Here is a 26684-nt window from a genome sequence, read left to right as displayed (position 1 = left end):
AATATTCATTATTTTCAGTATCAGGTGTAATTGGTGCTTGTTTTTATAACTTATAAATACTATTTGGTGTTGTTGAGTGCAGTCTATTTGCTTGCTTAAATTCTATATGAAGAGTCTAGGATGCGGCCAAGATATAGGGTCGTATATCCTCCACATCGAGCAGCTGCTCGGGCGCCACACGCTCACCACACATGGGACAGTCGCCGTATTCTGACAAAATGCTACAAATATACGGAAACATCAATTAAATTCTTTTTTTTTTTAGAATTACAAATTTCCACTCACTTTTCCATCTCGGCGCGAAAGCAAAGGAAATCGCATTGTGGACAGGATGTCATTTGCAGTTTAATGATGTGCTGACCAGTTGCAATGCATATGGGTAGCGTTGTCTTGCAGCTGTAGCAGGTGACCTCCATGTTGGCCAAATTGGCATCACAAATGGGACACTCCATGGTCTCATCATCAATCTCATCGCGCAGCTGCTTAATTCCCTTAGGCGCCTTGCGCACAATCGACTCAATCTTCTTAATATAACGCCCGTCCAGCTGATTACGATAATCCGGTCGCATCAGCATGGAGGCATAGGTGAATGCAGATTTCTTTAAGCCCGCACGGTGGCATTCAATCACCGTGGAAGTCAGTATAGGCACGATATCTGTGGAATATATTATACATATATATTATAATATAATTAATAATTACAATCATGTATTCAATATTTTCGAATACTTATGTAAAAATTACGAATATAAAAAATTAAGCCAAGAGCATTTACAGAATCCAAGACAACGATGAAAAATTTAAATAGCACAGATTAGAAAATTCAACTGAAATAAACATAAAATGTAAGCAAAAAAATAAAGCTGAAAAAAACTTCCAGAATTAAACAAGATTAGAAGAAAATCTATTCATTTTAGAAATGACATTATGTTAAAAAATTCTCTTTAACAAGAATGCTCTCAATATTATTAGTTCCAGATAGATATAAATAAAATGGTACTATCAAATCATATTTTACTCTTTTTCCCCTAATAATAATGTGGTTTTCTTAATTTGTATTTTTTAATTTCACGCTTGCCAGTTTTGAGAATCTAATTTCTAAGTCGAATTTCTTATAGGAAATCAAATATTAAGAATCTGAAACTTACGCTCTGGGAACTGAGATATGCAGGCGGCCACTTGAACGAGCAGCTTGGCAGCAAGCAGATGGTTGCCCAGCTTGACATGGATGCGCACCAGAGTATAGCGATGTAGCAGTATCAGATTGTGACGCATCTCTGCAGTGACGGAGAGATTATTGCGACGCAATTCCTGGTACATGGAATAGAGTAAATCGCGAGCGGACTTGTAGTTGCCAGCCAGCTGCTCCTGATTGGCTATAATCACCGCTGTCTTGGCCGCATCCTTGTAATGTTTGCGTGCCATATACAAACGAAATAAATAGCGCGGATCCTTGGGCACACCATCCGATTCTCCAAGCAGAAACTCAATGAGCTGTGTGGCCAACTGTTCGTTATTTGATGTCGCCACACAGTCGATGGCCAGGGAAAGCGCCTGTGACTCCTCGTTGCTGAAGGCTGATGCTTTCAGCAGAAACCTTAATGCCTTGGTGAACTCCCTGGCAAGGAAATAATACTTGCCCGCCAGCAGAGTGTATTTCTCGCTCTCAAAGTAATGTGCCAATACCAAATAGTCAGCGGATTTGGCATTCTCGTAGCGCTCCAGCAGCTCGCCATGACGGCGCAGTTTGTTATGACGCTGGGCAAGGGCAAAGGCTTCCTCCACACAGCCACAGATGACGAGAAACTGCAGCGCCTGCTCAATGTCGCCAATCTTCTGATAGAACTTGGCCAGCAGCTTGGCCGCATCCATTGAGCGCGACTCGAGCACAATCTCCGAAGCAGCATGTGGATCACACAAATGATCCAGATAAATCCGAACACAGGCATCAAGATCACCCGCAATACGATAGCTGCGTATGGCTTCCTCAAATTGACCATCCGATTCCTTGGCTTTGGCATATGCCGCATGCAGTTTGCTGCTCTTCACTTGGGGCAGTATATGGTTGGCCTTGTGCCACATCTTCAGGGCTATGTAGTGTCCACACGCCTCGTCGTAGTAGCCCCCGCGCTCATACAATCCAGCCGCCTCGGTCAGATGCCCCACGGTGGCCAGCAGCTCGGCGCAGTCAAACAGCAGCTGTCTGTCCTGCAGCTCCACAGCATATTGAATCTGTTGAAGATTTAGAGATTAGAATTAACAGCAAAAGGTATTCAAATGCAACAGTTCTTACGCCACGTCGAAAGTCTCCGGCGCGTATTGAGGTGCGAGCAATTCCCATTTTGCAGAGACGCACATGCTCCTCGTATTCGGGCATGGTATGCAGTAAAGTCGGCGGCTCCGAGTCCTCATTGTTAATCAAGTCCTCCTTGTAGCCCTTCTCATAATGATACAGAGCATCCGCATAGTTGCCACTGGAAAAAGCAGCAAAAGTGACAATTATTAAGGGTCTTACAGGGTCTTAAAACTAGATCCTTTATTACTCACGTGAACTCCAACTGTTGGGCATACTCGCGAGCTATATAGGGAACCTCCAAAGGCTCATATTTGTGGGCCAAGAGCAGCGCCTGATCCCATTGCAGGAGATCCCGGCTCAAGTCGAGAGCGGCACGGGTGTAAACTCCCTTGAGTAAATACTCCTTGGCCTGGTCGTATTGGGCCAACAGCATGCAACAGCAACCGTTCAGCATGTGCAGATCTTCAATGTAGCGCAGTTCATCCAGTGCATTGACCAGACCAGCATCACCCAGCTGGCGATAGGCGCGTAACGCTGCAGAGGCACAAAATTTAAGTAGAGATTAAGATTGATTGAGATGCACAATTCAATGCATACCAATTTCCGGCTCTAGATCAGCGATGGCATGTTCTCCAAACATTCGCCAAGCGCTGTCCAATTTCATCTGCTCGCAGAGCTTGTATGCCTCATCATATTTCTTGAGCCGCAACAGCAGTTGCAGATTATCCGACTGACTGTTGCTGGGATTAACCACATGAGTGCTCAGCGATTGTGTGGCATACTGTCCACCATCGATGTGTAGAGCCATTTCGCCGGCGCACAGCAGCAACGGCACCTGGCCAGGATTCAGCTTAGATTCCCCCACTTTTAGGGTGTGTCTGCCCCGCACCGAGTTGCGTGCAAATACATGAGTATTTACAATACGTGTGTCGTAGCTTATAAAAATGTTGGGCTGCGTCAAGTCCCAGAGGCAGCCCACACATTGCTTTGGCATATCCGCAATCAACAGCGCCTCCTGATCCAAGGCGGGCAGATAGACAAATCCCTGGCCATGCTCATCAATAAATATGATTTTGGTTCCCTCGACGTCTGTGAATAGCTGACGAATGCCATTGCTGTGTCTATAGATGGTGCAGGTGTCCCATTTCTCAAGCGAGTAGAAGACCAGGTGTCCTATCTGCAATGGACAATAGCATGATAAGTAAACGAATAAAAGATCCTAGGCTACATTTCATACGCACATCTGTGGCAAAGATTAGCAACTCCTGGCTGAGGGCAAAGCATGTAATGACCGCATCGCTGGGCATTGTGGGCAACGCGCTGGGAAAGCACGCCTGCAGCTTGTCCTTGCAATTGGGATTATCTGCGGCAATCGCCTGCAGAATCAACTGTGGAGGGCACAATGCTGCACAGTAATCTGCATTTAACTTCATGGATGCTATGTCGTGGGGCAGATCACGTTCGCTTAGTGGACGCGGCTCATCGCCTAGACTCTTGCCCAGATCATAGAACCAAACGTGCTTGTCCAGGCCAGCGGCAAAGTTGTACGGTCCAATGGCCAGAAATGTGGGCTCCGTTTCCAGTGGAAGTCGGAATGGCAGCACCTTTGACTTATCCGGCGCATACACATAGATAGAGACTTCGGCCAGGCTACTCAGCATGACCAGACGTGGAGCAGAGACGGCGAACATATGCGGCAGCTTGGTCACATATGTGTAGACGGTTCCACCGCTGGTGGTGACCGCCAATAGTTGACCATCTGGTGACCAATCAATCATTTGCACACTCGCATGATCCGGCACCGTTATGATGCGTTCCGTTTCCTGCAGATTGGTTATCGAGTGGATCTTAATGCTGTATTGGGAATACGTTAGAGTAAGATGAAGAACGGAGTACAAATGTCTACTAACTTGTCGTCACCGCAGGAGGCCACAATATCCAGCGTTGGACAGTACGCCAATCCGCTCAGAGTATCCTTGTGATTCCTCACCTGCCACAGCTCTTGGCCAACGTCCTTGGGATGCGTGGAAATGGCCACAACATGGCCATTTGAGAATCCCAACAGTATGTATCCATCGCCAAACCATTTATGCTGCAGGAGAGAACCATAACGACTCTGAAATCCCAGCTCTGTTGGATTCTCGGGCTCTGGCAAATAGTACAGAAACAACGTGCGTTTGCCAATAATCATACTGATGGCATTATCGCCCGCAATGCGCTCATCGTTGGCCATCTCAGCAAAATACATATCCGTGGGCACATCCCGCAGCTGCACAATTCTCACCGTGTCCCCATCTTCGCTGCTCAGCGAGAAACTCTTGTCGTCGGAGCCGAGTGCTAGGAGATTCTGAGCTGACCAGGCGCCGCATGTTATCCGTTTGCTATGTTTGCCCAACACAGGTGTACGCTTGCCATTCTGATGATTGTAGATGGCAAGATTGCCACGTCCTGTGCCGACGGCGAGCAGCTGCTGCTGCTTGGACCACAGTATGCAGGTGAGTGGATCTCGCAGTCCCGACTCTACTGTTAGTTTCTGCTGTGTGGCATAGTCCCAAAGCGTAATATTTGGTGAGCTGCTTGTAATGATACCGAGAAGCTCTCCATCGCAATCCCAGGCAAATCCCGAGCAAAGACTGAAATATGCGTTTGTTTAATGTATTAGTTATGTTTATTGATTTAGTTGTTACCCGGCTAATATAATGCGCTGCACCAGCAGTCCTTGGCGATTGTACAATGCCACCGAGCCATCGGTTCCGGTTGTTGCCAGCAAAGCTCCCGCGCTCTTTTGCCAAATAAAATAAACATCGCCAATGCCGTGCGGCTCATCGTACTTGTACAATATCTTCTCAAATGACATTTTTCAAGCAGTCAATTACTTCTTATACTAAGTTATTGCACACATTCTGCATTTTGCAGTTCATAAAAGTTTTTCACCATTTGTTTACGCTTTTTTCAGTTGCCGTTACTATGGCAGCAACAAGTGCTGCAGAGCTGCCACCCTGAAAAATTTTCCAGTCCGGCAGCATGTACCATTTTGGGAACAATACCAAAAATGGTAACTTGAAAAATAAATACTATTTTTTTATATTTATTTTTTTTTTATTCTTTAAATATTTATAGATTTTTCGAAAGAATTTTGTAAATTTTGTAATATTTATCTTTACCTTTATTTTATCTAAATTTCAATTTAAAATTTGCTTAAAATGATTAATTAATTTCAAAGTTATTGCATTTTGAAATTTTAATTTCCAATTTCCGCTTCGCGACCAATAAATAACGCGTTCTTTGTAATACTGATTTAGTATTTATTATACCAAAAACTTATTGATATACTAAATAAAAAAATTTACATGGCGCGCAGTTTAAATTCAAATAAAACAATTGGTTTATTATTGTTATACCATTTTTCTTTGAATTAAAAAGTTTAAATTACAATTATTTTAATGAAAGCTTGCTTGCAAAAAATACTCCGTGTAAAGTGTATATTAAACGGCAACGGTTCTAAATTTTTAATTGGATTTTTTATCAATAAAATAGTCTATCAAAACAATATTCTTTTTTGAGGGGTTAATTCCGTTTCATGTTTACTTTTGTTTGTTGATTGATGGTCAATAAATGATTTGTCGAAACTACAAATAGAATAATTGAGACAGCTTTAATGATACATTTATTTAATTTTATTGTGTATTAATATCTCAATAGTAAACATACATCATTATATAGTTAGGATCATACATTCATTGAAAATTGCTAGTAGGTTAATGTCGTTCTCCAAAAAAGAGCTATAGGATTAGCAAAATACATGGTATGTATACATATGTATGTTAAGACGGTTTATGTTTTTTTTTTCACACATTTTTAAATATTTGTATATGTTCAGTTTATAGACATAATTGAGGTCAGCATACATTTACAAGAAACATCAAAGGTTATACACACATGTATGCAATAATAATAGATTATTTGTTCTAGTCTATTTGAGTTCGCCGAGGAAACGTAAACAATAATTATGTCTACACATATTTTATGTATGATGAATACTGCTAGGAACTTGCGGTGTACCTATTCAAAATTGAGCTTATAAAATGCTGCAGGAGTTCTTCTCACGAAATGGATTCACCTTTTGACTGGTGAATCCACTCAGCAGGCAATCATCCGATTCATTATCAATCATATACTTCATCATTGCGTTGCAAGCCTCGGAGACTTGAATGCGTTGTATTCCCACTTCACGACGCAGTTGTTCATTGATTGTGCGCTGCTGTTGCAAATTAGCAGCCATGATATCCAAAACGGCAGTCTCGGCAAGACCTATGGTGAACGACAACAAAGTTTGCGGCTGGCGAATAACGTGAAGCTGCAGTAAAGGTTTATTTCGTTAAATGCATTAAAATGCCAAAGAAAAGTCATGTATTTTACCTTTAAAAGCTTATTTTACGCACAAGCTCGAGCTAAAGTCGAAGAAAAATCAATATGATACAAATCACCAACACACACACACTGTATTTTGAAAGACGTTGCCACATAGTAATAAAATTCCCGTTTATTTGAACGTTGCCAGACGTCGAAAACTGATCTAGATTATTTTTGGTTTGACTGCTTTTCCTAGAATCTACAACTCGACAAAACATTAGCAAGACTTTAAAAAATTTAAGCTTAAAATTTAAGAGAATTAAAAATAAAGGTATTTTTCAAGTTACTATTTTTGGTCGAAAATTTCCGAGCCGGGTGGCAGCCCTTAGGTATAAGAACCCGAGCGGAAAACGTTCGTTGAAAATAAGGGGAAAAATTTGTATTTGTTCAACTGTTTTTATTTAAATTGCTTTTTAACATATGTTTATTATTTCAAAAATATATATTTAAATCTTTATTACGTGAGCATGCTGAAAAGATAATAAAATTAGCAATGCATTTTTATTTACGTACCTACGTAACCTACTCCGGCATATAATCAGGATTATTGCTGTTGCTGATATTATTGTTATCCTTGGTTAGCTGCTGCTGATCATTGGGCTTTCTAAACGCATTAGCCATGAGCAAAATGTTCCTGGCAATACGTTGTTGGTCAATTCGCTTTTGGGCCGTGTTCGTACGATTATCAGCGTTCTCAGACATTCGCTGGTCCAGTGGGAGAACTGCTGCTGGAATGGCTGGTTCAGGATTTGTCCAAATCTCGGTGCCGGGCGTCTCTTTGCCTGTTGTTGGGGAGAAGGCCGGTCGAGCGGGTATCAAAGGTGAACGCACACAGACACTAATAGTTATGGAACAGAAACAAACGTGTTTATTGCTTACATCACTAGTCACACTCTAAATTCGTTTTAAAAACATGATTTTTGTTTATAAAATGTATGTAGTATTACGCGCCCTTCCCCGTCCCCGTCCCCGTCCCCTTCCCCGTCCCCGACAGCGCCTTCGATTCGGGCCCTGGATCGACACTAGGCTCATTGTCATTGTCCTCGCTCGGTTTCAATCTAAAACGAGTCAAAAATGAGACAACAATGAGCCTGAGTGTCGTGTCCTTCGATGGAATCTCCTGGGTACTCACTTGTTAACTTCCTCCAATTTTTTGAGCAAACGCTCATTTTCCCTGCACACAATCTCCTGATCTCTGAGTATTGTTTCGCGGACCGTAAACAAGTGGTTGTTCTCCTGTCGCAACGATTCGTTTTCGGCCATGTAGAGCTTAACAAGCTCCGCCAGCTCGGTGCCATCCAGTTCGGGCAGTCGCTCCAGGTCCACTTTGGGCACCAGGACACCAGCATCGCCGCTGTTCACACGCTCCAATTGCAGTTCCAACAAATTGCCAACAGGCTCATTCACTGTCGCCGCTTGATGATGCAGATTGAGAGCAGCCTTGAGATGCTCATTCTCCATCTGCAGCGCATGAATGTCCCGCTTCAGGCTGAGTATAAGTGCCTCTCGCGGATCCATCATGATCACCGGCTTCGTCCGTATACGTTTCGCCCGTGAGGCATAACGCAGGGTATTCAACGTCTCGGCGTGATTATAATGTGCCGGTGAGACGCAGGCGATCATTAGGGTTACACCATTCCCAGCCAGACTGTCGGCCAGCAACTTGGTCAACTGGCTGTCCCTATATGGAATGTGGCCAGTGCGTTTCTTGTTATCACTCAGCGAGGATATGCAATATCCGAGCACCATGAGACTTTTGTTGATGTTATTGGCCTCCTCCAGTGTTTTGCCCTCGCTCATTGTCTTCTTGGTCAGCTCGCTGCCAGCCAAGTCGACGAAATTGATTTTGCCGTGCTTGGAGAGGAATACGCCTCCATCTGTTTGCTGATCTGAGAGTATGTGTACCGTTAAAATCGTATGGGAACGCGAGGAATGATCATTCATTGCATGTGATCCCACGGCTCGATTCCTCATGCCTAAGCCAGTAGAAGACATAAAATTAGTAATAGTTAAACTAAGATCTAAAGGTGCCCATCTTACCCTCCTCAAGCACAGCCAACAAATCGTCCAGCTCCTCGCAGTCTACCGTAAATAGATTCTCCACAAAGAAACCGCCCGATTTCTTGGACCATCGCACGGCCAACGGCTTACGGGCGCTTCCCGGATTGAGCAAATCGATTACCTGGTCATATAAAATGCAATTCAATTTACAAAACCAATAAAGAAATTGAGTTACTGGTGGCAGCACTACGAAAACAAATCATTTAAAATTCCACGCAAAATGCAAGCGAATTTTACGCATTGTGACATTGTATCTAATCGAGGACTGGGGGCGAAGGAGTAGCCGGTCAGCGGTTCTACGGGTTGACAGATTGGCGTATTGCCCTCCATTAAATAGAGGTCAATGCAATGCATGCACAACTACTGCAATGAGCAATGGTATTTGCCAAAGGTCACATTGGTAAACCAATCACTATTATTGCAGTACAAATTTAAATCGAACATTACATTTAATGAAAGTTGATAAATATCAAACCTAACAATCCATTTAGTTTAAATAAACATAACTAAAAAGCAAAGGGAGTGGCATTCTTATTTATTCAGTTAGGTTTAGACCAATTCTAGAAAGAACTTAGTCCCACAAATAAAATTTATAAATTTAAAAAATTGTATCCGAAAAACTTGTCTACATAAATGTGCATATAGTAGCTTAAGCTGTCGCGTATAAGATATTTTTGGGTTCATATAATGTTCAAGCTGCCTGCAAAAGTATGCTTTAAAAATTGATTTGGCTGTAATTGAAAAGTGGAACTGTAGATACTCACACGTTCGTTGTAAATCTCCATAAACGACGCTTTGAGCACATAGTTAACATCCTTGCGATCCTTGATCAACTGGAAGAGATACAAAAACGAGCGGAAGATCAGGCCATGACGCGGATCCTTCGGATTGGGTTTGCCCAAAAACTGTAAAATATTTCAGTTAAATCACCATATCGCTTTTATTATACAATTATATTCCTACCAAATCTGGTGGTCCGGTCAGTGTATGTGTCTTGCCTGAGCCCGTTTGCCCGTAACAGAAGGCCGTGCAGCTGAAGCCCTCAATGCCCATCTCAATAATGCGCTTGATGCCCGAGTAGTCCAGTATATCCTCCTGGGTGGCGCCCGGTTCGAAGACCACGTTGTACGTAAAGACCCGGACACTGTCGCGATTATGGGAACGCTTTGCGCCCATATCATTACCCTCAATCTAGTTAAGAATTTGGAGCATTATATAATGAATCAACTTATATGGATATTGGAACTTACGATGACTTGTCCATTGCCTGGAAACTGCAACGTTGATCCGTGTCTGTCACGTTTCTCCTTCTCGTTCAGTGGACGCACACGCACAACCACATTGATGTTGTCCTCGGGCGTCGATGGCTCCTCGCTGCCCGTTCCCGTGCCCGTTGATTTGGAGGCCACCACTTCCAAGGTATCCGCACTGCCAATTCTGCGTAAGCAAAAAAGGTAATACTCATTTATGTACATATAAATAGCTAATTAAATACGTGTAAATGAGCTTCTTGGGTAAAGGAATCGATAGAGAAGGAAAGTAGTAAGGAACTTTATTCGAAATTCTGGGAAACTATTAGACATATTGTACCGGTAAAGTTGCTAGTTCAAAGAGTTGACAAACTTCCAACTGCCATAACTTGAAGAAAACTGACCCGATTTTCAATCGGAAAGACATTTTGATCATGATTCGGTCTCTTAATTCATACTGCATTTAAATTTTCTGCATTTACAAAATTTTATTATTTTTCGACTATCGAAGCTATCGATTCTATGTTGATGCTAAAGTGGCTAAGTCCGCAGTCTGACCAACTTCCAACTGTCATAACTTGATCAAAACTGAACCGATTTTTAAGCGGAATGTCATTTTGATCATGATTTGGCATTTCAATTCATTCTGCATTAAAATTTTGTTAATTTAGAAAATTTAATTATTTTCGACCAAGATTCGATTTCGATGCTAAGGGTCCCCCCTTTGAAATTTCGAAAATTCAAAATTTTAAATCTCAAGTTTTCACTTTTAATCAACTCCTTATATCTTAATTAGTATAAAACAACACTTTAAACTTGATTCTGAGAACCTTCATTTTTTTGTAAAAAATCATGTCAAAATTAAGAAATATTTTAGCTTGTAAAGTTGCTAGGTCAGAGGTATGACCAACTTCAAACTATCATAACTTTGGCAAAACTGTACCGATTTGCAAGCGGAATGTCATTTTATTTATGGTTTGGCCTCTTTATTTATTCTGCATTCAAATTTGCTTAAGTTCGTTCAAAAATTTTTTATTATATATAATAAGTCGCACCCTGTTTGATTTCTTATAGTAGAAGTCTTTACAAATGCCTCTTTTTAACTCTTTAATTAAATAAATAAAAAACAATTTGTTACAATAAAAAAAAATATAAATAGAAAGTTAAAGTCTAGGAAACTCACATAAACGCAAAAGCAGAATCTACATAGAACAGAATATTCAAGGTGAAGTCAAATGCCTTTAAAGTATATGTAGAGCATGTTAGTATTTCATAGTCGTTAGCCCCATTGTTTTTATTAAATGAAATCTTCCAGTTCAAGTCGCACACAATAAAGTAACGAATTTCCATTTTGATTAAGAATTTTCGGTTTGTTATGGCAAATGCAAAATTGCCTGTTCCATTTCCCTTGAACTTGATGACGCTACTCTGATTGTGTGGCCTATAAATAACCAAGGTTAAGGGTAAAAGCTTTTGATTTGGGGATTTCTTACATTTTTTGTTTTTACGTCGCAGTACTTAATTCGTTTTGGGGAACATGAAAAATGCCGTGCTGTGGCTTAATTTGATTAACAATATTATATTCAAGGAATTTCAGAGTTTATAAGAAAATGTATTTACAATTTTCCGTTCAATTGAATTTGTTTCAGTTTTGGTCAGGCAAACAGTTAATTGCGTTCCAAGTGGCGTATGTGTAATATGTATTTGGCTGAAGTTTAAGTCATAACCATTTATTCGTTGATATTTGACTTTTGACATTTAATGGCAAAATGACTTGTTAAAAATGTATGGATTAACGACCAAAGTTTCCACACTCACCATTTAAAGTATATGCATGCGTGTAAATATATTAATCAGCGAATGAACTTGGTAAATATTTGAACTTAAACACGAGTTGAGGTGGCTTCGTTTGAGCCAACGGATTGCAGACAACCAAAGAAAAGTTCAATCAACTCTAGCCAAGTGGAAATTGATGCTAAATAGTTAATGAGCCTTATGGTCAGCTAAGAAAGTTCCCTCGCTCTAATAAAGCAATGAAATTTATAAATAAACTGCTAATCGTTAAAATAATTGATAGACTCTGCACATATATCTTAATGGATCGAGTTTAATTAGCTGATATATAGAAAAAAACTTGCTCTATCTAACCTCACATTAACTGTAGCTAGCCGCACATTTTTAGAATAAACTAAAATAGTTGATATATAGATTCTGTATATTAACTTAAAATAACAAAAATTTCAATATTTAGATTTAAATGGTTATAAAGCAATTAAAATCAATTGTCATCTTCCAATAAATTAGATAAATATATACTGTAGTAATTGCTTTTAGCACTCAGGGTCCAGATACCATATCATGAATATGTCTTTTACGATATTTGTGGATCCCACGATAAAATGACTATAATTTAGCTACTTATTAGACTAGTTTCAGAACGAATTCAACATTCAGCTGGACACACCCTTAGACACAACTTGATGAACATTGTCTTAGTGACAACTTATGGAAATACGAAATGGGAAATGGAAAACTTGGAATAGGTTTCCAATACATGGCTACTCATTAGGTGCTCTGAAATATACGTGTTTATTAAAGAACATCAGGTTGAGCCTTCATTTACACACACAAAGCAAATTGACACCAATGCCGTTTGTTAATTTAATGCATCAGGTATACGAATATATATAGATACATTATACATTTATTCCCTCCCACAACAATTGGGCGTAATTATAGGCGTCATAATTATTATAGTACACGCATGTTAATATATTTTGATTGATGTATGCGTTGATAAGTAGTTGAATGATTGATATAGGACTTTTCCCATTTCACAACAAGTTTCCATTAATTTTCACTATACCGGCAATGTACATTTAAAAAAAATCTATATACTGCATGTTTCTAGGGGTATATATGTGCATACTATATAGATTATGGATTTTTGAGCCTGCAAAACACGAGGTTAGGTCATAATTACATATAAAACAGTCCGTCATGGACTATTTCAGAGATAATCAAAGTTGACATTTCGTTGCCTAAACTTTTACATTGCACGAGATGGTTATTAGCGGACATACAGATATATAGAAATATATATACTCCGTTCTATATGTGTATAATATATACAAAAAATAAATCCCTGTGGAAAAACCGCACAAAACAAAAGCGAGAGTTGTGCTTTTTATTGTTGTCCTAACTTGTTGCCACAATTGGAAGTCGTTATATTTTATTTGTTGTGCAAACAGAATAATCATACATGTATGGTATTTATTTAGCTTAGAATCAAAATCTTTATTGAGCAAATACTTGACTCATATATACACCCAGCACAATAGCTTTACTATATGATCTGTGTCAATGTCCTTTAATGAACATTCGGTGTAAATGATTTATTTATCGAATGTGTCATAAAGAACAATTGACAAGTCAATTTAATGGATAATTATCCAAGAGCGGTATGGAAATCGAAACATTGCTTTTACTTTTAAAAGAATTTATATTAAAATATAATTTACTTTATTGGACATGCAGAAATTACCAATATTGAACCTATAAAGTAAAGACGTAGCCGAAAGCAGAATATAAAGTATTCCTTGGCTATGTTTATTTATATAATTATTTTTAAAATATTCTTATAATTTTAATTTTGATTAGAGTCTAAACATATTAAAGTTATACTCGTAATTAAATACACGTTTCCTTATATTTGAAAATAAGGAATAATTATTGAAATAGTTTGGCATATATAAGAAATAGAATATATAGAACATATAAATTACAATCGACCTTAATTTCATTTTCTACGGGTTTTACTAGTAAAAAAGTTGAACTAGAAATCGAAGCATTAGCCACAAGTTGAACTCAAATGGGATGGGCAGGTTCTTAACCTTAAGTTGCCTGTCACTATCACTATCCCAACAACAACGACGACAACGACAGCTGAGTATACAAATACCAAACATAAATATGTCACTTTCGCTCTCGAAACGGGTCAGCTCGAACTTGTGGAAAGGAGAAGAGACACAGGACATACAGGTACTACAAGTTCCTAGTCTTGGCTTCAATATGCTTTAATTGCAAAATCGATTTATGTCGTGCTCGCTGAACCCCAACCTCAAACTGCTAACCCTAGAGTATTCCACTAATTGTTTAAATATAAAACATGAACAATTGAGAGAAACTCAAATGTCCAACTGTCTGTCCAACTGTCTGTCTGTCTGACCATTTGATTGCCCGTCTCTCTGGCCTATTGTGCGTGGTCATTACGCTTAGGGTTTATTTTTTTTAATGGCACCCAATCGGGGGTGGCTCAACTACAACCCCAACCCAACACATTGTCATTATCTAGTTTTATTACTCTGCCCAGCAAGGCAAATGGATTGATGCAAATTAATAACCAAGCTACTTACACACTATACCTGTATAAGAATACAGTTCATTTGCTTGTATATTTAATGAATATTTTATGTTGAATACGCTTCCTATGTGCAAGCCATTCTAAGTGCATTCTCTATAAATAATACACTGAAATACAAATATAACGTTTCAGCTCTGAGTTTTTTTAAGCTAAGTTAATTTCTTTAATGACTATTTTATAATTAAATTTGATTAAATTTTCGAATTAGTAAAATTGCTTGGCATAAGGGAAAGGTATCCAAAAATTAATCAACAAGTTATGTACTATTTATATGTACGAAGACCAGAAGTTAAACGACTTGACTTAACAAGAATAAATAAAGTAAAATCCTAGTAATGAATACTTGCTAGATACATTTACTGTTATCTACCAAGCGCGTTTTAACTCATTTTAAATTGATCTGGAAAAAATGAAGGAACATAAAAAGAACCTTAGTATAGGATAACTGTTGTTCGTCTCTTTGTGTCGCTCATTTATAGATTGGGAGAAAAAAAAATTCAAAAATAATTTTATAACTACATTTACAATTTTTTCATTATATAAAATAAATTGAAAATATTAACAAATTTACATCTTTTGCCTATACAGTTCTCAACAAATGTACAATTAAAATAATAGATAAAGTGCTCTAATAAAAACGCTTAAAAATGTAACCTTATTACTAAAAATAGGGAAAGTTCTAATATTTTTAACCGGATGAATCCTTTTGCTAGTAAAGGTAGATTTTTTTTTTAATTTTTGAGTTTTCAGTTCAATACAAAATAATGTTCATTTTGCCTGGAACATTTCCATTTTTAAAATAAGTGCCTTCCAGTCGTTAATTAATTTTATTTTTTGCCGGGCTCTGATTTTTTAAGCAGCTGTTAAATGATTTGGTTGATTTATACTGTGTATTAGTTAGTTGCGACAAGTTATCGAGCTATTGATTACGGTGGGAAGCATCACAATGGTTCTCTTTGCCGGACATACATTTAACTATGACTTACTCGTTTTCACGCGAACGAAGAAAGTACGGCGTATTGCGTGAACTGCCGCCTGTGCCACTCCCACTGCCCCCTCCGCTGTTGCCGCCCTTGTGGGGACTCACGCGGCGCATGCCGTTGGTCAGGCTGCGGGAGCGCGGTACACGGGAACCGCTGCTGCTACCGGAGCTCTGACGCTGTTGCGTCGGTGTTGTTGCCTTGTTGCCGGCGCCGCCGCCGCCACCAGTGATGCGCTTGCCGCGCATTCCTCCCGCTGCGCCAGCAGGAGCTCTCCCCCGGGCTGTACTTGTAATGCTATCGGCACTACTGGCACCGCTATTATTCAGATGCGGCACGCTCGAGGCGCGTCGCACCATTGTTGGTTGGAACTTCTAACGTGGCCGTTTAAGGCTAAAAACACTTGGAATATGAATATTTGTGCAGGATTCGACTTTGACTGCCGCTGCTGCCACATGGCCCGCACAGTACACACACAACACGAAGCACACACAAAACGCGGCACGCAATCGCCACGCAATCTAACGGAATATCGAAATTCAAAAATTTCCGAGCGTTAGGATCGACCGTGCGCTTGGTCAACTCAACACGAACTGAATGCTTCAAGTTCACCAGAGCGCCTTTTTTATATTCGTATACGAGTATTCAGATTTATGGTAATTTTAAGACCCTGTACTTAAAAAATACAAAGGGTCGATTAAGTTTGTCAAAATCAAAATGTGAGCGACAGGCGAATTTTGACCAGCTTAGACAATATATATCCTAAATTGCTGTCCTTAGATCAAGTATACCATAATTTTCTTATTTTATTAACTTTTTGTTTTCAGTTGCAGAGTTCAAAGGACCTTGTATAGTATCAAGAACGCACATTAAATACGTTTTGAACTCACCTTTAAGTTTGAAAATACTAGAATAATAATATTTTTTGACTTAAGAAGTCGTACTTGAAATAAGATCGGGATAACAGTAATTTTAATCTTAGTGAAAAAATCATGTTTAAAATGTGACGTTTTAAGTACGAAATACTTGATTTTTCCGTTATGTGTTGTGCCTTTTTTCAAAAAACCAAATTTTAAAGATATAAATTGAGTTAAACTTGCAGTCAAAGTTGAAATTTTTAAATTCTAGCTTGAAGATATTCTTCTACAATATATGAATATTCTAATTCTAAGTTACATTACAGCTTTGATAATTAAATAAAAGATATTAACTACAGAGTCACTTACAGTCGAGCTATGTAGCCCTTGCTACTCTAATAGTTACACTCACGCACACCACGATGAGGTGACGAGGTGACTGCCCATTGCCCACTAACATTAACTTTACCTTTACGGTTACCCTTACCCGAAGTTTCGTTGCTTTTGTTGTGGTTGTTGCTTCGCTACTCGCCACTCGTTACTTTGTCTCTGCTGCCCACAACCAGCAATTAAATCAACGCGCTGTTTTTGGTAAACAAACACAATCCCCTGGCCGACCTCCCCTCAGTTGATGATGGTGGTGATAATGTGGCTAGTCCTGGTGGTGCTTGGACTTCTGTTGCTTTTCCCTATTCATGATGACCCCACACTGACCCTGGCGCTCGTATGACGTTCGTGTTCATCAACTACAACAACATTAATAATATTGTCGTGCCTTATTTGCATTTACTTTAGCATAATCACTGTAAATGGGAAATATGAAATATGAATTTACCTACAAGCATACGGCATTTTTAAATTCTTTTCTAGGATATTAATCTATAAGCATGTTGAGTCATAGACTATAAGCTACCCATTACTTAATCTCAATATCTCTTTCATAACTTTGTCAAAACTTGTAGATTGTCATTTTCATCATCCAAATTTGAAATTTCCATACTTTACCTTTGACGCTTTTTAAAATACTTCAAACCGTCATAACTTTTCCTTGCGGAATGTCAACTTGATCATTACTTGAACAAATCCAATAATAAAAAAAAATGTACTGCCAACAGTTAGATTAAAAACAATAAACTTGTAAATGGTTCACTTAATGAATGTTTATTTCTCGCATCTCATTTGCATTAGATTTTGACGTTTATGTTTTTTTTTTCTGGTTGTTTGTTTTTTAGAATATAGCTAAGGATAGTCATTAAAGTTTATCATTACCATATTTAGACCTAATGATGCTGGGTTAAAGTTAAGTCTAAACGTTTATATAGATCTTGCCATGAACTAAGTATTGTACAAGTGAATATATATGTATATGTTTTATATATATTTATACATATATATGCAACTCTCACATATTTACAAAAAATATATTTATATATATATTTTTAAATCATATAGTATGTATATACGATATTTGTATATGTATTTATATATAAGTGTAATTGTTATCTTAACTAAAGATTAGCTTATTTTATACCGCAGCCAAGTCGCAGAATTATACCATTGAGCCTGGATTTACATTTACATCAATATTTTCATATATATATATATTTATTTTTTTTGATTTTCTTAAGATTTAAGTTTTTGTATTTTTTTGTTGTTTATAGATTTTTTTGTGTTGTTGATTCGAAGATTTAGACATCGAATATTTAACATTTAATAAGCGTAATCCATTCTGTAGTGGGGGTTTTTGTTGTTAATGTTAAAGATAAATTTCTTGTTGTTGTGGATATTATTTAGGATAAGTCATTTATAAAGCTTAAACTAAAATCTAGAACTATGTACACAGTTTGAATTTGAATTTCACTTGACCCCCATATAGAGACCCTCGGAGTATTTGGGTCGGCACTCGGCACAAAACCATTTGCCCTGAGGCGCCACCATAATGCCAACACACTCAAAGTGAAACCACTCGATGAGACAGTTGTCTCCATCGCAGGCAATCATCTCGGACACCTCGTCGTAGGGACAGCGGCAATAGCAATATACGGATTCTCCCTCCCTGGCCAAACGTGCACCTGCCGGCGGCCTTATGGGATAACGTATATTGTTCGCCTTGAAGTATTGCAATGTGGCAAAATCTGGATTAGGCAGCAAAGCTGGCGGTATGGGTTGATTGAAGGCTTTCGTTGCTGGCGGCGGTGGTGGCGGTGCTGGCAAAGATGCAGGTAGTGCAGGTGGTGGCGGTGGAACTGGATGAATTATAGGCGGCGATGCAATCAATGGCAACAGACTGGTCACATTAATCTCGGCATTCTCGTCCTCATCCGAGCTGCTATCGCTGCTGTCACTGGCCGCAACGCTGGCTGGCAATAATGCAGGTCGAATCTTGAGCGTGGGTATGGGAGGCATTAGCTGGTGATGATGATGTTGTTGCTGCAGCTGCTGTGGTTGATGCTGTGGTGGTGGCTGCTCTAGTTGCATTGCCGGCTGCTGCTGTTGCTGCTGCTTGACACGTTTTGCCGAACGCTTGGCACTGCCGGAGCCTCCGCTCAGCGGAGTCCGTTTGTTGCGCTTACGCGTGCTGCCATTGCTATTGCTATGCTGATGTGAATGCTGATGATTTGAATGGTGTTCACTGTGATTATTCCGACTTCTGGGCTGCTTGGGCGGCGTCGGCAGATCCTCCTTGGCCCAGGTGAGCTGTGGCGGCGGCTGTGGCTTTATTAACTGCATTCCCACCTGCAAAGGCGGCGCAAGCACACTGCTCATATTCTCATCATCGCTCGTATAGCCATAGAATTTATTTGGACGCCTTGTGCGCTTCGAGCGCTTCAACTGGCCATCGGCATCCGAACAGCTGCTGCCTTCGCTCATCCTCGGTTGCCAACCAGGTCGATGCGTCAATGGAGTCATCGTGAGTGCAGAATCTGTCAGTTGGAATGGTGCTGCTGAAGCACCTGCAGCTAAAGCCGGAGAATTGTTGTAGCTATTCAGCAACTGGGACGAGAGATGAGGCAACAACTGTTGTTGCTGTTGTTGTTGTTGGAACTGTTGTGGCTCCATTGGCGACATTGTTAATTGCAATTTCCCTTGACTCGTTGATTTGCATGTGGATTTACGTTCACGTTTCTTTTTCTTATTTTTACTGACACGCTCTCGCTTATCCGCAAACGCAGCTGCCTCCTCCGGCAGCGATGGCGTCGATGGTCGACTATTCTCCACAATATCATAGTTGCGGCTCTCACCTGGCGTCTGTTCATGCGCCTGGGCCGAGATCAATGCAAGTCGCTTCTGTGCCAGCAGCTCATTGGCCATTTTCTGCGGATGGGCATCATAGAATTCCTCATCAGTGTCGGAGACGGCCGTATCAAAGTCCGACTCATTGTAGAGCGGTGCTTTCGGCGTTGGCGTCTCTGGACGTGGCTCCTCCTCATTAATGCTCGTCACATTCACATCCTCCTCAGCGTTGTTCGACTCTTGTAATTCAGTTGATTTCTTCTGCGTTTTCTTGGCAATTCCAGAGCTGTTGGATTCATTGTCAGAGTCATCGTCGCTGGAGCTGCTGCCACTGGAGCTGCAGCTGCAGTTGGAGCCACACGAGCAACTCGAACTGTCTGAGTCTGAGTTGGAACTGGAGCTGCTGGAACTATCGCTATCACTGGAGGCATTGCCCCGCTTCGCCTTATTCGGCGTGGATCTCGACAGCTTTTTGGGCGAGGGAACGGGAGCGGGTGTTGGCGGCGGTGTTCGTTGCATTTTACAATAATCATGATCGGAACAGACCACATGCAGTTTACTAGGACGCAGCTGCTCTTCACTGGGCTCCGTTGGCACGACTTCTGGAACTTCCGTTTTAGCCATGGTTGGCTGATGTTGTAACAGATTCTTCCATATGTCTGCCACCTCTTGTGCCGACTCTTGACTCTCTCCCACCTCCAGTTTGGGCTTCTGCTCATCATCAGCAGCTTCCTCCTTTGGCTGCTTCTTTAGTTGCTCCTGCTCCTGCTTGGTGTCTGACTCTGCAGACTGTTGCTTCAGCAATTCCTTATCCTTGTCTACATTCAGTTGCTCCTCGTTGTCGCTCTCTGATGCGGGAGATAACATTACCCTGGGCATGTCCAGATCATCGACAGAGGAGCGCATAGGCAGCGTTACGTGCGCTGTCTCCGGTTGAGCTCCTGTGCTGCGCGGTGCATCTGAATCGCTGTCATCGCTGCTATCCGATTCGGATAAATTGGGTGCTATTAGATTAAGATCCTCCAGCGATGCTTTGTTGCGCTTGGACTTCTTGCGTCGCTTTCGTTGCGTCTGCTGTTGTTGTTGCTCTCCTGGCTGTGGCGTCTTATTTCCAACTGCCTGCTGTCCATCTACTTGATCCGATGCCTGCGGCTTCACCTCCTCTTCCTCCTCGATTTTGACCTCCTCCGAATGCCGCTTGTTCTCTGGCTGCTCCGAGGCTGATCTGGACATCCGTTTCTCTTTGTCCAGGGGCGTTTGAGCTCCCTCTATGGCCTCCAGGCCATTAGCTGGCAGTTCCTTGACCTCGTGCTGTGCCGCATGCTTCAATAACAACTTACGAGATACAAATTTCTCCTCACACTGCTCCTCAGTGCAGGCATAACGAAAATCGCCGACATGCTGACGCTTATGGACCTCCAGGTAGATGGCTTTACTGAAACTAAACTGACAATGCTCGCAGGTAAACTGCGTTGCAGGAACGCAAAAGTGATAGACGTGACGCCAACGTTTCTGGAGGCATCGTTTGCAGCCGGCGCTCTCAGTGCCATGTTTCCAAAACAGATGCTTGGATATGTCCTGCTTGTTGCGATACGCAATGCCACAGCGATAGCACAAATGCAACAACTTGTGCTTCCACACATGCGATGAGAGCTTGGCCTGCGATTGACAATCCTCGAGGCAAATATCACAGGTCTGATGTTGTTTCCGCAGATGCACCATCAAACGGAATGCCGATGGCAATGTTGGCGAATTCTCGCACAAACAGCAACGAAATTGCACCTCATAAATGTTGGATGTGGTGACACCTGGACAGATGTGACACAACAACTCACTGTAGCTGAAAAAGTTGATGCGGCACATGGAGCATGTGATGATCGCCTTGGCGTGCAATCGTCGATTGTGCGTGTAGAGCTCCTTGTGGGTTGCAGTCACGTAACGGCATTGGAAGCACTCATAGATACGCTCATTGAATGGGAGCGCAAAGCGTCCATCCTCCAAACTGCAACAGCTAGCCGAGTTTAGATAATGACCACCCTCTAGGACAGGCAGATAGCTCTTTAATCTGGTCACAATTGTCTCCGCATGCAGTTCCTCAGCTGTTATGCTGTCCACGGTGGCTGTGAAACGATGATGTCCAATCAGATGCAACACCAGCTGCTTGGCATTCACCGCAATGCGACGCGCATGATTGCAGTACAGGCAGAATGGATAGACGGCCTTTAAGCACAGACGCACAAATTCAACCAGCTCGAATTTATCCAGTGGTCGATCCAGTTGCAAATCCACGGTATGCGTATCCTCATGGGCCACCTCAATGCCATCGGCTGGTGGCAGAGGTGCCACTGGCAACAGGGATTGCTCTGGTTGCGTCTGTTGCTGTTGCTCCACCATCAGGCTGTCATCGATATCCATGCACTCGCTGCCAAGCGAATCGCGACGTTGCAGCGCAGTTGCTGTCTCTAATCCTGCCTCTGTTTCCAAAGGTGCTGCTGACTCCTGTTCATCCTGCATCCTCTGTTCCTGTTCATCCTGCATTCTCTGTTTTGGCTCCTCCTCCTGCTCCTTTGGCACATGCTTCTCTACATTTATGTGATTGTTATGCGGCGATGCTGGCGGCGTTGGTGACCAACGTCGCTGCTGTGCCTGTTGCTGCAACTCCTCCTGCTGCTGTTGCTCCATTGCAACTCCAAATGGCGCTTGCTGATCTTGCTGCTGCTGTTGTTGCTGCAACTGGTGCTCCTGTTTGGCCAAAATGTGTGCCTTGGTGCGTTGTATATGACGCTTTGTGCGTTCAAGTTCAGCTACCATAAGCGTTAGTTTATCCGTAGACGAATCATAATCCTCCAATTCAGCTGAAACGTTGGCAAGCATCGTTGTTGCTTCGAGAAACGTGGATGCCGTTTCGGTGGCCGTTTCCGTGTCCTCCGATAGATTTGATGAGGGTAACATCAGTTGTTCTTGCTGTTGCTGCACTGCATCCACTGTAAGCAGCGGCGCTGAATTGCATTCATCGGTTGCCGCTGTTGGCATCTCATCGATGTCCTCATCCTCGGTGTCGGTGCTACTGAGCGCAGCATCCACAGATTTCTGAAACTCTTTGGGCACACGTAGCATTATTTTGGGCACCACCAGTTTGGGCAATGCAACCTCCTGTGGTGCATCCTCGCTGGGCGCTGGAACTGCAAAAAGTTGGTTAGTTATGAATACATTGATAGATAATGGGTTAATCAACACTTACTGTTGTTCTCGTGCAATGCCACTGGCTCCGACAGCTGTTGTCCTTGCACCACATCCGTGTCCAACCAGTTGGGCAGCTCCTCTTGCTGTTTTGCCTGTTCCTCCAGCTGCGTTATCTGCTGCCTACTCTTGGCCGTTTTACGCTTGCGTCGCACAGCAATCTTCTTACGACTGCCATTGCGACAGCCATTGGCATGTCCAACCTTTTGGCCACATAAAGCACACGGTTGCATTAGCTCGGCACAGTCATGATCATCAAATTGGGAGCCACGCTCGAAACTAGCCTGACAATTGCAGCAGACAAGATAACGTGCCCGATCCTCTAGAGTTTGCAACGATTGCCAAGCTTCCACATCGTTGAAATGCAGCTGATCCATATCGTGTTTGTTTTCCAAATGCAACGATAGCTTCTCCACGCTGGCAAACACATGGGAGCAGTACAAACAAATGTAACGTTGATGCACCTCGCGCATATGCAGAAAAAAGTTCCAACATTGATGGACAGTGCTGCAACGTGCACAGCGAAAGAAACGCTCCTTTTTAATGGTAACTGGAATTGGGTTGGCAGATGGATCTGCTCCAGCTGCTGCTGCTGTTGGAGAATTATGGCTGCTGGCAACAGTTGCTACTGATTCTTCTGCTGTTGTTGCAGTTGCTGCTGTTGCTGCATTTGTTTCTGTTTCCTCTCTCGGCTGGCCGCAGAGCGCGTAGTGCGCATTTAATTGCTGAAAGTTTTCAAAATTATTCGCATTGCACTTGTAACAACTGAGCAGTTTTCCCAATTCATGACAATTGGACGCTGGCGCCTGCAGACGTTGCATTAAGAGTGAGGATTGATCCTCAATCCGCTGCTGTTTACTGTCCATTTCATTGTTGCTGCTGTTGCTGCGCCTGCGCTTTGTTGCATGCAACGTTTGCTGCTCCTGCTCAACTTCCTCCTGCTGCTCGACTTGTTGTTGTTGCTGCTGCTGCTGTTGTTCTTGCAGCAATTTTAACTGAAGCAACTGTTGCTGCTGCTGTTTGTTAGTTTGCTCGCTCTCTGGATGATCTATAACCAGCTGCTGTGAGGTTGAGCTAACAGAGCTGCTTCGGCTACTTAATCTAGAATTGTTCACCTCTTGCACTTGTTCCAGTTCATTGCCAGCATTATTTGCTATCACAGACTCCTTATCCTCCTCCTCCTGCTCTTCAGCTTCCAACTCCTCCACTTCCATTTGCTGCTGCAACATTGCTGTGTGTGCTCCATTGATTTTCATTTTGATTGAAGTCTCCATGGGCATCTTTTCCCTATCATTGTGATCGACTGTTGCCTTCTTATCCTTTGCCACACTCACAACATCTTCCACATCTGAATCCGACTCAATCTTAATGATCTCCATTGGTGTTTGCGCCTCAATTTTGGGCTGCGTTGAGCTGCCATCATCGATTTTCATTTCAGTATTAAAGTCCTCTGAGGATTCCTCGTCATCTGGTATGCTTGCAGGTGAAAGATCAGCGATCTTATAGACTGGCGATGCGGTAGGAGATGCTTCTGCTGCAGGAGATGTTTGTGACTGTTCCTTTGATCCATTTTCATCGATTGTATCTTCTTCGTTCCTTTCCTCGTCTACTGAGAGACTACGCACATCGTTTTCTTCAACTATCCTTAAATCAGATGATGAAGATATGACCACATCTTCTTGTGTGTTTGCTGGCGAAGATGTTTTATCAACCATATTAACCATGGGTGAGAAAACTTCCTCATCCTGTGAGTCGACTACAAACACAGGTGAGGATATTTCATCATCGACCTTTTGCTCATCTTGAGAGCTAGTATCAAGACTGATGCATACAGGTGAGGAGACAGCTTCATTAGCAGTTTTAGCTTTCAGTTTAATGTCTACTTTGTCGCTTCTTTCCTCCTCCTGTGAAATAGAATCCTCACTGATTTTGATCGCAGGTGAACAATTTGCTGCATCATCTTTCCTTTCTTCATCTTCTGATTCGTAATCCTCAACAATTTTGACGTCAGGCGAAGAGGATTCCTCAACATTATTGATATTATTCGTTTGTAAAGAACACTCCTCATCGGTCTTTATGTCAATTTCGGACTTTTTGCTATTAGGCTTGACATCCACGGATTGAACTAGCATTTGCGATGCGGACGGCGTCTCTTCAGGAACAGCAGCTTCCTCAGCATCCTCTGTAGCTACCTTCTTTTTATCCTCGGACTCAACTTTCGTACATTTGATGGAAGACGTCTCCAACGGCTCATCTAAACTTTTGGCGTCGGAGTCATTTTGTAATCCCTGCGGTTCTGAAGGTTCTTCTTTGGCTCGTCCATTCTCTATCGCCAGACCTTTGCTATTTTTCATATTATTCTCTTCATTTATATTATTCATTTTCAGCTCCGACTGGGGACTTTTGCTTTTCTCCTTCGTTTCCAGCTGGAACGCTTCGATATTATCCTCGAAGTCATCCTCTTCGCTGGCTGCCGGTGTCGTTTCCGTATCGCCCGCATGGGGCTCAATGTTAGGCGTACTCGTCGTTTGTTGTTGATCCAATGTTTCCATCATCTTTTTGCATTTATGCGCTGCCATGACAACAAACAAACAAAAACAACAATTATTATTCTGATATAATCGATAAATGCAAAATCGATTAATTTGTTTACCTTTGCATGCCGCACACCGACGTTGTGTTTAACGTTTACGTTTGTTGGGTTGCGCTTCTTTGTGTGGGCGCTGCTGCAAATAAAAAAGAAATATAATGCATTTTATACCGCTATAAATTTAAGTTTGTCATTCTCGTTGATAGTTGATAAGCGATAAAAACAGAAAACAGGAAATGACAACAAAACAAATGAAGAAACAAAAATAAAGCAAAATATCATTCGTTTAATTCTATTGGTATGCTTTTCGCCAGCCCTGGAGCCGAACGAAGTGCGCACACAAAGCAGACTGAGATAATTGAAAATACCAAAATAAATTGCGCAAAATGTGCTGCGGAGGCGTAAAGGAAGCAGAAATAAGCAAAAGCAAAACGTTTAGCTAAAAATAAATAATTATTTTACATAAAAATATTAGACGGAAAAACCAAAACCAAAAATTCTTGGAAATTGTAAACTCGCTTGCAATTGCAGCGGGAGGATTAATTTTTGGAATAATTATGCACGCATCTCTCTTACCTACCTGCTCGTTTCAGCAGCTGCCGGGGCGGACACGCAGCAATATTTACGCGCGCAAAACAACAACTACACACAAATAGAGAGAGAGAGAAGTAACCACAACCGACGGCACGGACGCTCGCTGCACAACTGAGCGAGACACGGCAATGGAGCGCCCAGCGGAGCGGCGGCCGCGCGTTTTTTCTGAACAAGAACAGCACCCCTTGCCCTGCGCTCTTCTCGTCTACCTTCTGTGTGGATAGGCCAGACGCAGACGTCGACGTCGTTGACGGACAGTCGTCGCAGCGCTTATACAATTTTTGTTTTATTTTCTTATATTTGTGCGCATTTAGCTGCGTAATAGGTTAAAGAAACACGCGATTCAATTTCACAATAATGCGTATTTATTTAGCACACACAAATTATTTGCTCTGCATAAATTGTGAATATACGAAATTTTTTTGCACGTCTCGCATCGCGTTTTGCATTTTTTTTTTCTTCCCCTATGCTCACTATTTGTATTCTTATGTTTTGGGCTCACTTTATGCTTGGTTTAAAGGCTTGCGCCATTGGCAATGTACTGCACACACTTTCAGTATTGTATATGGCTTGTATATTTATTGTTATTGTTGCTTAAATAACGCGTGAAAAGCAAATTTTTAGCAATTTTATCGACGTTCGCAGCCATTGAACACGCGCAGAAGCCTAGAGATGCGCAATGCTTCGATAACATGACAACAGCATGCAGTGGTGACTGTCCAAAAGCAACACTACCAAGCATCATT

General features: G+C 41.6%; 4 protein-coding genes across 8 annotated transcripts; all 4 read right to left on the bottom strand.

The window, feature by feature from the left end:
• Positions 1-11: 11 nt before the first annotated feature.
• LOC117784656 (WD repeat-containing protein 19) lies at positions 12-5313 on the bottom strand. The gene is made up of 9 exons (XM_034622455.1): positions 4984-5313; positions 4207-4929; positions 3538-4150; positions 2894-3473; positions 2548-2830; positions 2294-2474; positions 1149-2232; positions 286-655; positions 12-221 (listed from the first exon to the last, which is right to left on the bottom strand). The coding sequence occupies exons 1-9, from the start codon at positions 5151-5153 to the stop codon at positions 116-118; spliced, it is 4110 nt and encodes a 1369-aa protein (XP_034478346.1). The 5' UTR covers positions 5154-5313; the 3' UTR covers positions 12-115.
• Positions 5314-5950: 637 nt separating this feature from the next.
• Positions 5951-6810, bottom strand: LOC117783500 (guanine nucleotide-binding protein subunit gamma-1). Its single transcript, XM_034620917.1, has 2 exons — positions 6716-6810; positions 5951-6653 (listed from the first exon to the last, which is right to left on the bottom strand). The coding sequence occupies exon 2, from the start codon at positions 6576-6578 to the stop codon at positions 6375-6377; it is 204 nt and encodes a 67-aa protein (XP_034476808.1). The 5' UTR covers positions 6579-6653; positions 6716-6810; the 3' UTR covers positions 5951-6374.
• A 421-nt stretch (positions 6811-7231) lies between these two features.
• Positions 7232-15782, bottom strand: LOC117782928 (kinesin-like protein KIF12). Its single transcript, XM_034620028.1, has 7 exons — positions 15430-15782; positions 10021-10207; positions 9734-9961; positions 9535-9675; positions 8750-8891; positions 7842-8685; positions 7232-7547 (listed from the first exon to the last, which is right to left on the bottom strand). Exons 1-7 carry the CDS (start codon positions 15780-15782, stop codon positions 7232-7234), a joined length of 2211 nt encoding a protein of 736 aa, XP_034475919.1.
• A 1636-nt stretch (positions 15783-17418) lies between these two features.
• On the bottom strand, positions 17419-26632 carry LOC117785535. 5 transcript variants are annotated; one of them, XM_034623610.1, is made up of 4 exons: positions 25921-26632; positions 25408-25480; positions 22756-25326; positions 17419-22696 (listed from the first exon to the last, which is right to left on the bottom strand). In XM_034623610.1, the coding sequence occupies exons 3-4, from the start codon at positions 25307-25309 to the stop codon at positions 18138-18140; spliced, it is 7113 nt and encodes a 2370-aa protein (XP_034479501.1). In that variant the 5' UTR covers positions 25310-25326; positions 25408-25480; positions 25921-26632; the 3' UTR covers positions 17419-18137. The 5 variants fall into 5 exon arrangements, with proteins under 5 accessions (XP_034479501.1, XP_034479502.1, XP_034479499.1 ...); XM_034623611.1 differs by having other exon boundaries at positions 25408-25477; XM_034623608.1 differs by having other exon boundaries at positions 25925-26632.
• Positions 26633-26684: the final 52 nt, after the last annotated feature.

The sequence above is a fragment of the Drosophila innubila genome (genome assembly GCF_004354385.1).
Source record: "Drosophila innubila isolate TH190305 chromosome 2R unlocalized genomic scaffold, UK_Dinn_1.0 1_C_2R, whole genome shotgun sequence".
NCBI lineage: Eukaryota > Metazoa > Arthropoda > Insecta > Diptera > Drosophilidae > Drosophila > Drosophila innubila.
The sequence above is the reverse complement of the archived record's forward strand: the minus strand, read 5'-3'. Positions and strand labels throughout refer to the sequence as shown.